The sequence below is a fragment of the Xyrauchen texanus genome, chromosome 13 (assembly GCF_025860055.1).
Source record: "Xyrauchen texanus isolate HMW12.3.18 chromosome 13, RBS_HiC_50CHRs, whole genome shotgun sequence".
In the NCBI taxonomy this organism is placed as follows: domain Eukaryota; kingdom Metazoa; phylum Chordata; class Actinopteri; order Cypriniformes; family Catostomidae; genus Xyrauchen; species Xyrauchen texanus.
In genome coordinates, this window is record NC_068288.1 from 46,555,459 (window position 1) to 46,569,356 (window position 13,898).

The 13,898-nt window shown below is 44.7% G+C and overlaps 1 protein-coding gene across 1 annotated transcript in view; it reads right to left on the reverse strand.

Annotated features, from left to right (window-relative positions):
* Positions 1 to 188: 188 nt before the first annotated feature.
* LOC127653540 (zinc finger protein GLI1-like) overlaps positions 189 to 13,898 on the reverse strand; it is a 90,086-nt gene continuing 76,376 nt past the window's right edge. The window contains exons 5-12 of the mRNA XM_052140238.1: positions 13,397 to 13,556; positions 13,216 to 13,323; positions 9,458 to 9,595; positions 9,042 to 9,191; positions 8,791 to 8,955; positions 5,245 to 5,481; positions 4,765 to 5,077; positions 189 to 4,427 (exon numbers count right to left, since the gene is read on the reverse strand). Coding sequence (XP_051996198.1) covers positions 2,035 to 4,427; positions 4,765 to 5,077; positions 5,245 to 5,481; positions 8,791 to 8,955; positions 9,042 to 9,191; positions 9,458 to 9,595; positions 13,216 to 13,323; positions 13,397 to 13,556 — 3,664 coding nt within the window. The 3' untranslated portion in view covers positions 189 to 2,034. The remainder of the gene's footprint in view (positions 4,428 to 4,764; positions 5,078 to 5,244; positions 5,482 to 8,790; positions 8,956 to 9,041; positions 9,192 to 9,457; positions 9,596 to 13,215; positions 13,324 to 13,396; positions 13,557 to 13,898) is intronic.

Consider the following 13,898-nt stretch of genomic DNA (forward strand, 5'->3'; position numbering starts at 1 on the left):
TTTTTAAAGGGACAGTTCACCCAAAAATGACCATTCTCTCATTATTTATTTACCCTTATGTCACCCCAGATGTGTATGACTTTCTTTCTTCTGCAGAAAGCAAATTATGATTTTTAGATGAATGTCTCAGCTCTTTTGGTCCATACAATGCAAGTGAATGGGTGCTATAGTTTTGAGGCTCCAAAATTCCATAAACCAGCATAAAAGTAATCCAGTAGTTTAATGAGTATCTTCAGAACCCGTATGATTTGTGTGGGCGAGAAACAGATCACTTTCACATTCTTCCTCTTTTTTTGTATCCCCCTTTCTCCCCAATTTGGAACGCCCAATTCACACTACTTTGTAGGTCCTCGTGGTGGCGCGGTTACTCGCCTCAATCCGGGTGGCGGAGGATGAATCTCAGTTGCCCCCGCTTCTGAGACCGTCAATCGGCGCATCTTATCACGTGACTTGTTGTGCATGACACCGCGGAGACTCACAGCATGTGGAGGCTCATGCTACTCTCCACGATCCACACACAACTCACCACACACACCATTGAGAGCGAGAACCACTAATCACCACCACAAGGAGGTTACCCCATATGACTCTACCCTCCCTAGCAACCGGACCAATTTGATTGCTTAGGAGACTCACAGCATGTGGAGGCTCATGCTACTCTCCACGATCCACACACAACTCACAACACGCCCCATTGAGAGCGAGAACCACTAATCACCACCACGAAGAGGTTACCCCATGTGACTCTACCCTCCCTAGCAACCGGGCCAATTTGGTTGCTTAGGAGACTCACAGCATGTGGAGATTCATGCTACTCTCCGCAATCCATGCACAATTTACCACGCGCCCCATTGAGAACGAAAACCCCTAAACGTAACCACGAGGAGGTTACCCCATATGACTCTACCCTCCCTAGCAACCGGGCCAATTTGGTTGCTTAGGAGACTCACAGCATGTGGAGGCTCATACTACTCTCCATGATCCACACACAACTCACCACACGCCCCATTGAGAGCGAGAACCACTAATCACCACCACAAGGAGGTTACCCCATGTGACTCTACCCTCCCTAGCAACCGGGCCAATTTGGTTGCTTAGGAGACTCACAGCATGTTGAGGCTCATGCTACTCCACGCACAATTTACCACACGCCCCATTGATAGCAACAACCCCTAAACGTAACCACCAGGAGGTTACCCCATGTGACTCTACCCTCCCTAGCAACCGGACAAATTTGGTTGCTTAGGAGACCTGACTGGAGTCACTCAGCACGCCCTGGATTCAAACTCGCGAATCTAGGGGGTGATAGTCGGCGCCAATACTCACTGAGCTACCCAGACCCCCACACATTCTTCCTCTTGAGTTTTTGGTGATTCACATTCTTCTTCTACTGAAGAAAGAAAGTCATACACATCTGGGTTGGCATGAGGGTGAGTAAATGATGAGGGAATTGTCATTTTTGGGTGAACTGTCCCTTTTATTCAGTTACGTAATTCACAGTGCTTCATGGGATTATAGTCATTGCCTTGTTAAAAACATTAAGGACACAGTCTTGTACCTTTTGTCTTGTTAGCTGATTTTCAAACACTTTTTTGTTTTTAAATCAATGTTTGTAATGTTGTGATTCACCTGAGCTGGTTGGTTCATGGCTTACAACTCTTAGAAAGGATTTTATGAAATCCCAAAGAAAGAAATTAATGGAAAAACACTTCCAGAACCAAGACGGCTGAAAAGAGGGCAGGCACTGTTACACTCTATAGTAATTAGACCTTTGTGGTAATGCTTAGAAACATATTTTATACAATTAAAACTTTTACACCAAACACAACATCTGCGAGAGACCGTGAAGGGCACAAGCAGAACCATTCAACCCCTGCAGCATTGCACAGCACATCGTCATATAGAGGGAGACTCCAGGAACCTTTGGTGTCATGATGGCATCTCAGGAGCATTTAGTGTCAGAGTCCACTTGGCTTAATTTGGCCCATTAAAAATGGACTATTAGGACCTTCTCCAATTATATCAACAAACTCTTTAAGACAGAGTGTTCAAATATTTGTTCTCCCCAGCAAGAGATGTTAAAATAGAGGTCATGTCACCGATTGCCATATTGGAGAGGCCGCTAGGCAGAGTGATAGAGGTCTGGGGTGTGGTGAGACGGGAGGATGTCTGAGAGGAGCATGGGTGGTGTCCCATCGGTGGATTTATTGGACTGTAAGATGAAGGCTCAGGGTCATCGATAATGGAAGCAAAGTCAATCTGAGCATTCTCCAAGTCCAGGTGTTCTAAGGCATTAGACATTGGCGCGGGGTCGGAGTAGACCATCGAAGAAGGTTTTTCACCAGGGTCCATCCTGGTCAGGTGTTGCTGGGCCAGACATGGATCATCCTGGGGTTCCAGAGTCTTTTCTATGTCATGATGCATGTGAATCTGACCTGTGTAGTACATGGGATTGTTGTTATTGGCAAAGTTTTCTGAATACTGCAGTTGTTGTTGAACTGGTGGTAATCGTACCGCTCTTCTAGGACTGGCGGTAGAGTGGACGGGACTGAGTTGAGGTGGGCTGCCCAAGCTATAAAGGCTGTTCTGGCGACTCAGCGGCTTCCGCCCTTGAGGTGGTCGTGGCACCATGTCCTGGCCATAGCAGGAATGGTCCTTAACTGGCACTGAACTGGGAACTCGATTGTGTGGTGGGCTCATCACGCTCTGATTTAGGTAACCTTGGTAAGTGTTGCCGTGATAAAGCATCTGGTTGGCTTGTTGATTTTGAGGGCTGTGCTGCATCATCGCTGTTTGTCCCCCCAAGTCCAAGCCGTCTGTCTTCCCAGATAGTTCCTGTTGCTGTTCCCACAATAAAGCCTGCTGTGACTGCACGTAGTTCCTCACCATCATCTCCTTCATCTGATGCATCGGTGTCTGTGACCTGCGGCTCTCTGTCAGTGAGCCGAGACTTACACCTCCACTGTTGGGGAATGATCCGGTTTGGCTTTGCTGCTGAAGACTGGCTTGTGTTCCCATCTGGCCATGATGGAATTCACAGTTAGCAGTGGAAGATCTTCCCATTAAGCCTTGGACTTGTGACTGTGGTGGATAACCCAGCATATTCCCCGTATGGCGATGCTGGTGTAGAGTTTTGGTATTCTGGCAGGAGCTTGACGCTCCCATGGAGGGATGGAATTGCTCTGGTTTTATCGTAACTCTCTGTGGGTCAGAGGTAGGATTGTATACACCCTGTTGAGGGTAGTGCTGCCCTTGCATGACTCCACCCTGGTATTGCAAGCCAGTCTGGGGGCTATGGAGCTGGCCGTTCTGTCCCCAGGGCCCTGACCCATCACTCGGCTGCCCCTGGCTGGGATAATGTGGACCAGATGGGCTGAGTTGACAGGTGCTCATGCTGTACTCTGCCTGCTGTAGAAGACTGTTTGCAATGTCAGTCTGGGCCTGGTAATGGCCTTCCATCTGAGTCTGGTAGACTTGATCCATGCTTCCCAAGACTTCTTGTCCAGGAGAGAGCTGGCTAGCATTGTGAGAGTGGTGCTGAGATTGTTGGTAACCCATGTAGGCTTGGTCTCCACCCGGTGTCATGTTGCTTTCTGCAGCGTTCCCGTGAGAGTCCATGGCCATGGCTTCCATCATGACATTTTCAGTAATGCTCGGTGGGCGCGGTGAGTACAAATGCCTGCTGAGAGCAGCATCCGACCCGCACTGCTGCAGTGCATTGCGACGACTCATGAGGGACACGTTACTCAAACTGTTGAAGCGTTGCACTTTGGGTAAGCCCTGTGGGTCACTGCCTGAGTGTACTGGGTCACTGGCACGTCTTGCGTTGTTTCCCGGTGCCTGATGTGGGTAGATCACTCCTGTGCCGTACTCAGTATTGGCACTATGCCTTCTTGCGCCCCCTTGCTGCAGGAATGGAGGAAGGGGCTGGCCATGGCATTCTCTCAAGAATCTGACATGTCTGCCGGGGGTGCCAGGTTGGTCCATGTTGGGTAAAGGGGTGGGTGGTGGGCCACCGGTTGCAGCTGCATATTTAGCCTTTAGACTGTACTGCTGTGCAGGGGTGAGATTCGGTAGACCTGGCAACCCAACTGCATTCTGGCATGGTCCAACTCTTTGGCTGTTCTGAGGAGACAGTGGTCCACCAAGCACATCATTACCCATCACAGACTGGCAGTGACCACCCTGACCCACCTGAGACACGTCACTGGAGCGTCTACTCGATAGATAGGGAGAGACCATGGATGAACGACGGCTCACTGTGTAGGCTGAACTGAGGCTGCTGGTGCCACTGCCACGCCGATCGTTTGGTGGGCATGACATACCCATCCCGCCAACTCCACCCAGCTCTGGGGCAGAAAGCTCCATGACACGACGGTTGGAGAGCAAAGGCGAGGGCGCACACATGGCTATGATCTCTCCTGAGGCTGAAAAGAGAAGAGACTGAAGATTGGTAATCCTGAAAATTACACTTTCCCTACAAAATCCCTATCCTTGATTAGGGTCAAATGCCATCACCTCTCCCGGTCCGGAAAAGAGTACAAAACTAAGCTGATCAAAACACTAACATTAAAGATAAGGTCTTTGGCAATTTGGCTCCTTGAGAAAATACAGTATATCTTGCTTTAGGGATGTTTAGACCAAAATACTGATTAAGAATAGGTATTTTATAGCATGCTCTAATGAGGTAATCCCAGAAATGCAATTACAGATAAAATGTCTCGTTTATGCAAGGATTTTATCTGGTCTTGAGTGTCTTTTTACCTGAGAGGGCTGGTAGTTTATTCCCTGTACTCCGCCCGGGTGACGTTGGCCGGCGAATCTGTTTCAGTTTGTCAATCTTTAAGTTCTCCAGCCTCTTCAAGGCCTGTACAGACATGCACATTCCCCCCGACCCAACACCACCACTTGACTCTGACAGACCAGTGTTCCTGCTCTCCTCTTGCGTTGTCAGGTCCTCAAGACTACCCGCTGCATTCAGGTTCATCTCAACACCACTGTCGTTGTTGTTAGCACTGCCAAGTGGAGAACGCTCACTACTGCAGGACGACTGGCCACCAGGGCTTGGCTGAGATTTCTAGAGGAAAATTGGGGATAAAGTGTAAGGGGACAGAATGGAACTCTAACTAACAGGCTTCACTAATCTACAAGTGAATATCTATAGCAGTGTGCCTCTAATGAAATGATGGTAAACAAACAGAGAGTGAAGTGCAAAGTGAACGGAAGAGCTCACAGATGTCATACCAGTGTGTTTTCTGGAGCGAGTAGTTTGCAGTCTTCTCTGCTTCGCTCTTCTTTCTCGATCAGCAGCTCTTGACCTGCAGCGGTCAGGCTGGAGCCTGGGGGTCGTGGCCCGGTGTCTCCCCGGTGCTTTTTAGTGATGTGAGCTTCAGGTCCGTGTACCGTCTTCACGTGCTTCCTAAGAGAGCTCGGATCGGTGTAGCGCTTTGTACACCCAGGAATCTTACAGACGTACGGTTTCTAGTGGCCAGAAATAGGAGAGGGTGGTTGGCATGTTATTGAAAGCTGTAGTCAAACGTTTAGAAAGTGCTAAATTTGATTATTTTAAACTACTAAAGATAAGAATGTTTATAGCTCTGGTCAAGTGGTGAATTCAATTGAATTTCACAAAATAATGTCACATGTTTGTTGATATAAATAAACACTATAATATTACCAGATTCAATGTTATGGAAAATAACCATCATGACAGAAACAGCCACAAAGTTATACATTGCAAGTGATAAAGAAGCTAAAATTTGAGACCAGAACGCAAAACGCGAAACTGTAAAGGCAAAAATGCAATCAAACTAACTGCATGTTGTGACAAGGAGGAGGGCGTGGCCGGGCCGTGCATGGCCGACGCTGAATCAGCTGATCAGCGGGAGAGTGAGATAAAGGGGAGCCGGAGGCTCCAGTTCGAGAGAGAGAGAGAGATGCACACGACCGCGCTGCATGTGTGTCCTTATGTTTATGTTTGTTTTATGTTGAGTTTCTGATTAAACATAACGTTGGCTGTTCAGCCAGTTCCCGTCTCCTCCTTGCCAGTCATTAACTGGTACAGAGGTGCCGAAACCCGGGAGGGAGGAGGGATGCACCATCCGCCAGGGAGACGGCCACTAGGGTCCAGAGGACTCGCTGTCGTCCACCAGAGGGCAGAGGAGCGGTTGAGGACCTGGGGACAGCATGTCTGGGAACCAGCGACAAGTTTTCTCTCTCTTTCTGTCGCTCCGCCTCACTCTGTCCCTCTCCCCTTTCCCTCCCCTCATCTCTTCCAGGGCTCCAGAAAGGCGGGGAAGACCTGCTCCAGGAAGGGAAGGGAGGTGAGGGGAGTGCGTCATGCCGGGCCCGGCCTGAGTTGAGTGATGGAGGAGTGTGGCATGGAGGAGGGCGAGGCTGGGCCGTGAGGACACAAGGCCGGCTCTGAATCAGGCTAATCAGCTGGGAGGGGGATAAAGACGAGCCGTGTTTATGTATGTATTGTTTATGTATGTTTATGTTGAGTTTCTTATTAAACTTTAGGTTTACTGTTCAGCCGGTTCCCGCCTCTTCCTTGCCCGTCCTTATACCGTTACACTTGTATTTAAGGAAGGTTGGCAGTATGAACTAATTTCCTATAAAGAGTCTATGCAGCTCTACAACTAATCGTGTTTCCTGTACCGATCCTAATGGGAACCTATACAGCCGTCACGTGTCAAATGAACAAAACACGAGCAGGTGTTTGCTATGGTGTTGTTAAGTTGTTTTAACTCTGTTTCTAGCACGTTGCTATGCAGTTGCCAGGGTTTCTAGGTGGTTGTCAGGTTGTTGCTAAGCTGTTGTTAAGTTGTTTTAACTCTGTTTTTAGCACGTTGCTATGCAGTTGCCAGGGTGTTCTAGGTGGTTGTCAGGTTGTTGCTAAGCTGTCGTTAAGTTGTTTTAACTCTGTTTTTAGCACATTGCTATGCAGTTGCCAGGGTGTTCTAGGTGGTTGTCAAGTTGTTGCTATGCTGTTGTTACGTTGTTTTAACTCTGTTTTTAGCACGTTGCTATGTTGGTGCCAGGGTGTTCTAGGTGGTTGTCAGGTTGTTGCTATGCTGTTGTTAAGTTGTTTTAACTCTGTTTTTAGCATGTGCTATACAGTTACCAGGGTGTTCTAAGTGGTTGTCAGGTTGTTGCTAAGCTGTTGTTAAGTTGTTTTAACTCTGTTTTTAGCACATTGCTATGCATTTGCCAGGGTGTTCTAGGTGGTTGTCAATTGTTGCTATGCTGTTGTTAAGTTGTTTTAACTCTGTTTTTAGCACATTGCTATGCAGTTGCCAGGGTGTTCTTGGTGGTTGTCAGGTTGCTACAGTGCTGTTGTTCAGTTGTTTTAACTCTGTTTTTAGCACATTGCTATGCAGTTGCCAGGGTTTCTAGGTGGTTGTCAGGGTGTTGCTAAGCTGTTGTTAAGTTGTTTTAACTCTGTTTATAGCACGTTGCTATGCAGTTGACAGGGTGTTCTAGGTGGTTGTCAGGTTGTAGCTAAGCTGTTGTTAAGTTGTTTTAACTCTGTTTTTAGCACATTGCTATGCAGTTGCCAGGGTGTTCTAGGTGGTTGTCAAGTTGTTGCTATGCTGTTGTTACGTTGTTTTAACTCTGTTTTTAGCACGTTGCTATGCAGGTGCCAGGGTGTTCTAGGTGGTTGTCAGGTTGTTGCTATGCTGTTGTTAAGTTGTTTTGACTCTGTTTTTAGCATGTGCTATACAGTTACCAGGGTGTTCTAAGTGGTTGTCAGGTTGTTGCTAAGCTGTTGTTAAGTTGTTTTAACTCTGTTTTTAGCACATTGCTATGCAGTTGCCAGGGTGTTCTTGGTGGTTGTCAGGTTGCTACAGTGCTGTTGTTCAGTTGTTTTAACTCTGTTTTTAGCACATTGCTATGCATTTGCCAGGGTGTTCTAGGTAGTTGTCAATTGTTGCTATGCTGTTGTTAAGTTGTTTTAACTCTGTTTTTAGCACATTGCTATGCAGTTGCCAGGGTGTTCTAGGTGGTTGTCAAGTTGTTGCTATGCTGTTGTTACGTTGTTTTAACTCTGTTTTTAGCACATTGCTATGCATTTGCCAGGGTATTCTATGTGGTTGTCAGGTTGCAACAGTGCTGTTGTTAAGTTGTTTTAACTCTGTTTTTTTAGCACGTTGCTATGCAGTTGCCAGGGTGTTCTTGGTGGTTGTCAGGTTGCTACAGTGCTGTTGTTCAGTTGTTTTAACTCTGTTTTTAGCACATTGCTATGCAGTTGCCAGGGTGTTCTTGGTGGTTGTCAGGTTGCTACAGTGCTGTTGTTCAGTTGTTTTAACTCTGTTTTTAGCATGTTGCTATGCAGTTGCCAGGGTGTTCTAGGTGGTTCATGGATTCTGAGCATGCACGGCCACGACAAAATAAACAAATCACTCTCTGAGAATACTCGTTCTGTTGAGTCATATAAAAGTTTCATTCAAAATGAACGAATCGTTCATGAACGACCCATCACTAGTGTCAACTACTTTTATGTGTTAAAATACAAATGGGTATTAGGTATGGAATTTATTTAAATGTTACACTTGATGCTGTTGTTCAATAATTATTTTAACTAGTGCAATTCATTAAAAACTGAACGCACATTTATTGATCAGCCTCAAAAGTTGGATTAACAAACTAGTAACACTTTATAAAATACAACGTGCATGCAGAACATGCAAATATGAAAAGTGACTGGAGTTTAAAGGTTAAGCATAAATATTTCTGTTCTAATAAAGGTGTGTCTGTTTGTGCACATGTTTGGGAATCTGTTTATACCTCATTGGAGTGTGTTCGGTTCTGATGCTTGGCTCGGTCTGACGCGTTGGAGAAAGCCTTGTTGCAGCCCTCGTGCTCACAGACGTATGGTTTCTCTCCCGTATGTGAGCGCAGATGAGTCTTCAGGTTCTCCAGACGTGAGTAAGCTTTATTACAGCCTTCAAACTGATACACAAACATAAACATTTGTTTGAGCTTGGGTAGTGGATATCACTCACAAACACAGGAAGTCTCACTAAGAATATACTCACAGTGCACTTGTGAGGTTTCTCCCCAGTGTGTCTGCGCATATGGACGACGAGCATGTACTGCGCTTTGAACGGCCGCTGTTCTCGAGAACATTCCTTCCAATGGCACACAAACTCCTTCTTCTCGCCGTGGATGTGCTCGTTATTGATGTGCTGCACAACAGGAAATTCAGAGTAACGGCTCATCAAAGACAGCACAACAAAGGACATGGATTCAGTGATACAATGTGTCTGAGCATGACATCGTTCCTAGAAGTTTGGGGTTAAATTGAATCCTTAATTATCATTGGGTGACGACTAATATGGCTCAAACTCAAAAGATGAAAATAAGAATATTTTGCGTGGGAGGGGTGGGGGGGCGGGGCTTGCGGAGGTGTTGTGACAATTATTTGAAATGATTATTTAAGTAAATCTCTCACATGCACAAGTTGTTCCTGCGTGTCGAACTCTTTGCTGCAGTTCTCCCAGTAGCAGTTGGTCTCATAAATGGCCTCTGGTTCTGGTTTCTCCTCTTTATCGAGATCATCTCTGCCCTCTAGCAGACCCAGAAGAGGGTCCTGAAGAACACAGCACAATTTTCGTTAATTGACAAGGTTTTGCCTTTTTATCGTACAGGATAGTTGAGAGAAGAAAAGCGGAGAGATGGAAGGATGAGACGAGGCTCTAACAGGATTTCCAAGATTAACCCTTTGATGCATGATTACAGTGGAACATCCAAACCACCATAAGTGATGACCTTTGACCCTTACCTATGATTTTATATGGCTTTATCTTTTTATGTTTTTTTATTTAAAAAAACAAAACAAAAAAAATGTCAACATGGCTGACAGGTGAAAGCTATTGCAAAAAAGATGGGAATGATTAATCATTACATTGTTGTTGTTTTTAAGTAAAAAGAAACAATTTCAATGTAATAATTCATGTCAGTATTTCTTAAAGAATTGTTTCTGCTGCCCCTGTTGAGCCAATACACACACGCCGCGCGCACGCACGTACGCACACACGCACACACACACACGCGCGCACACACGAGTGCACGCACACGCACGCCGCGCGCACACACACACACACACACACAGAGGTGTATAGTAATGAAGTACAAATACATTGTTACTTTACTTAAGTATATTTTTCAATATTTGTACTTGAGTATAAATGATTCTTTGGACTTTTACTTCTCTACATTTTGAAGAGGAAATTTATACTTTTACTCCGATAAATTTCTCCAGACCCTTTCGTTACTTTTGCGACATGGTAAAACCCCCCAAAAAATAACAGCTGTAGTGCAAAAATGCGTGCAGATCGAAGATTGTGATGTATGATTCGTTGAAAGAATCATTTGATTAGAATCTTTTACATTTGATTCTTTTGAACTGAACATAAAGATTCAAAAAGCGTCTGAATGATTCATTTTGCGAATCATGAATCTGATTCAAAGTCACAAGCAAGTGTCAGATTTGTGTTCCGTCATCTCTACTGGGGTAGAAGAAACTGCTCGTGTAAGTTTACTTTTTAATTTTTTTTTGACTAATTAATTTGATAAGTTTAGACTTAAACATTATGAAAGCTGTTGCTTTTAAGTTATGTGCGATCAGTCTCCCGCCTTTCCACGAGACCTGTTCATATAAAAGTCAATCATGCGTTCACATTTTACATTTAATCAAGATATTATGTTAATGAATAATTACCAGCACTCATGAAAATGTGCAACAATATTTATTTTGATATTTTATGAAGATGTGAAAGGTCTTTGCCTAAGCAAAACTAGTTTTCTGGTGGTTGCTAAGGTTATATTTGCTTTGTAGCGTATTTATGCTACAGTATGTGTTTACTAGGGTTTTCTGTACGGTTGCTAGGGCATGCTATGCAGTTGTCAAGGTGATCTGCTGTGAATTGTAGCGCATTGCTACAGTATGTGGTTGTCAGGTTGTTGCTATGCTGTTGTTAAGTTGTTTTACCTCTGTTTTTAGCACATTGCTATGCAGTTGCCAGGGTGTTCTAGGTGGTTGTCAGGTTGTTGCTAAGCTGTTAAGTTGTTTTACCTCTGTTTTAAGCACATTGCTATGCAGTTGCCAGGGTTTCTAGGTGGTTGTCAGGTTGTTGCTATGCTGTTGTTAAGTTGTTTTAACCCGGTTTTTAGCACGTTGCTATGCAGTTGCCATGGTGTTCAATGGTGGTTGTCAGGTTGTTGCTAAGCTGTTGTTAAGTTGTTTTAACTCTGTTTTTAGCACATTGCTATGCAGTTACCAGGGTGTTCTAGGTGGTTGTCAGGTTGCTACAGTGCTGTTGTTAAGTTGTTTTAACTCTGTTTTTAGCACGTTGCTATGCAGTTGCCAGGGTGTTCTTGGTGGTTGTCACTCTCTCCTTCAGTGTTCCAATTTTTATGGACTGTATACACACACACACACACACACACACACACACACTATATACATAGTACACACACACTTATACACACACTCACACTCACACACACTACACTCACCTAAAGGATTATTAGGAACACATACTAATACTGTGTTTGACCCCCTTTCACCTTCAGAACTGCCTTAATTCTACGTGGCATTGATTCAACAAGGTGCTGAAAGCATTCTTTAGAAATGTTGGCCCATATTGATAGGATAGCATCTTGCAGTTGATGGAGATTTGTGGGATGCACATCCAGGGCACGAAGCTCCCGTTCCACCACATCCCAAAGATGCTCTATTGGGTTGAGATCTGGTGACTGTGGGGGCCATTTTAGTACAGTGAACTCATTGTCATGTTCAAGAAACCAATTTGAAATGATTCGAGCTTTGTGACATGGTGCATTATCCTGCTGGAAGTAGCCATCAGAGGATGGGTACATGGTGGCCATAAAGGGATGGACATGGTCAGAAACAATGCTCAGGTAGGCCGTGGCATTTAAACGATGCCCAATTGGCACTAAGGGGCCTAAAGTGTGCCAAGAAAACATCCCCCACACCATTACACCACCACCACCAGCCTGCACAGTGGTAACAAGGCATGATGGATCCATGTTCTCATTCTGTTTACGCCAAATTCTGACTCTACCATCTGAATGTCTCAACAGAAATAGAGACTCATCAGACCAGGCAACATTTTTCCAGTCTTCAACTGTCCAATTTTGGTGAGCTCTTGCAAATTGTAGCCTCTTTTTCCTATTTGTAGTGGAGATGAGTGGCACCCGGTGGGGTCTTCTGCTGTTGTAGCCCATCCGCCTCAAGGTTGTGCGTGTTGTGGCTTCACAAATGCTTTGCTGCATACCTCGGTTGTAACGAGTGGTTATTTCAGGCAAAGTTGCTCTTCTATCAGCTTGAATCAGTCGACCCATTCTCCTCTGACCTCTAGCATCAACAAGGCATTTTCGCCCACAGGACTGCCGCATACTGGATGTTTTTCCCTTTTCACACCATTCTTTGTAAACCCTAGAAATGGTTGTGCGTGAAAATCCCAGTAACTGAGCAGATTGTGAAATACTCAGACCGGCCCGTCTGGCACCAACAACCATGCCACGCTCAAAATTGCTTAAATCACCTTTCTTTCCCATTCTGACATTCAGTTTGGAGTTCAGGAGATTGTCTTGACCAGGACCACACCCCTAAATGCATTGAAGCAACTGCCATGTGATTGGTTGATTAGATAATTGCATTAATGAGAAATTGAACAGGTGTTCCTAATAATCCTTTAGGTGAGTGTATATAGTGTATATATACACACACACACGTGTATACTGACATGTGTGTACATGTGTACACACGTACAGTACACACACACACACACACACACACACACACACACACACACACACACACATATATACAGTACACTTTAATTCCTGTTGCAAATGTTTTTAGTTTTTAACCTGTAAGTAATGATAGTGATATAAGTTGAATGTTACGTATACAATACTGCTGTTGCGTCATAACATCAGTTCAGTGAGTCAATTCAACCTCTCTTGACCGATTCAGAGAGTCATTTAATGAAAATGTATTCAGACTGATTCAAATCGGTAACTTGTGAGTCATTTACTCGTGAATCTGTCCACTCCGGTTGTGTTTTTGCGAGTAGCCCGTGAGCTGAACAGAACGACGCGTTTTCTTCCAATTATTTTGTGATGAACGATCTTCTTTATCACATTGCATCCCATCACAGAGTTCATTTTAACGCACATCACCTGCGTCCCAGTTGAAGATGGACTCGCCACGTCTCCCTCTGAATGCTCCTCCAGGTTCTTAATGTTGATTCTGTCCATCACACTGCCCAGAACCGGTTCTGTCTTCAGCTGAAGGTACAAACACATTGAGTTAACTCTACACTGAATTCTGTATGAGAGAGTGCCGCGGGAGAGCTCTTACATGTGTGTGTTTTGGGGGGGCGTGCAGTCTTGTGTTGTGGGGCGGCAGGCGAGGTGGAGGTCCATGACAGGATGGAGAGGGGTGACCTAGTGGAGTGCTGTACATGCTCCCCTGAGCTCTGGATGGGTAGTTCATGGAGTTTGAGTACCCCAATGATGGACTGCAATCACAAGGAAGGGATGTGAAAGGGATTGTGGGGGTTTTGAGATGTATGTTGGACTTTACAGGAGTTCATCTCATGAGACCACCCAAGAACATGTCCAGCTCAAACTGGTTCACCCCAGAATTAAAAGAAGAAATAAGAAATTATATTGTATTTATTTTGCACTGTGACATTATTTTCATTACAAATGAGCACATTTTTATTATCATTACTGGAATGTGAAAAAAATATTTAAATTATTAAAAAAATATATACATTCTTACTTTAATAAAAAATAGATACATTTTATATTGACATTTTAAAATTAAATATTTTAGTGTATTTTTAAGATTTGTCCCA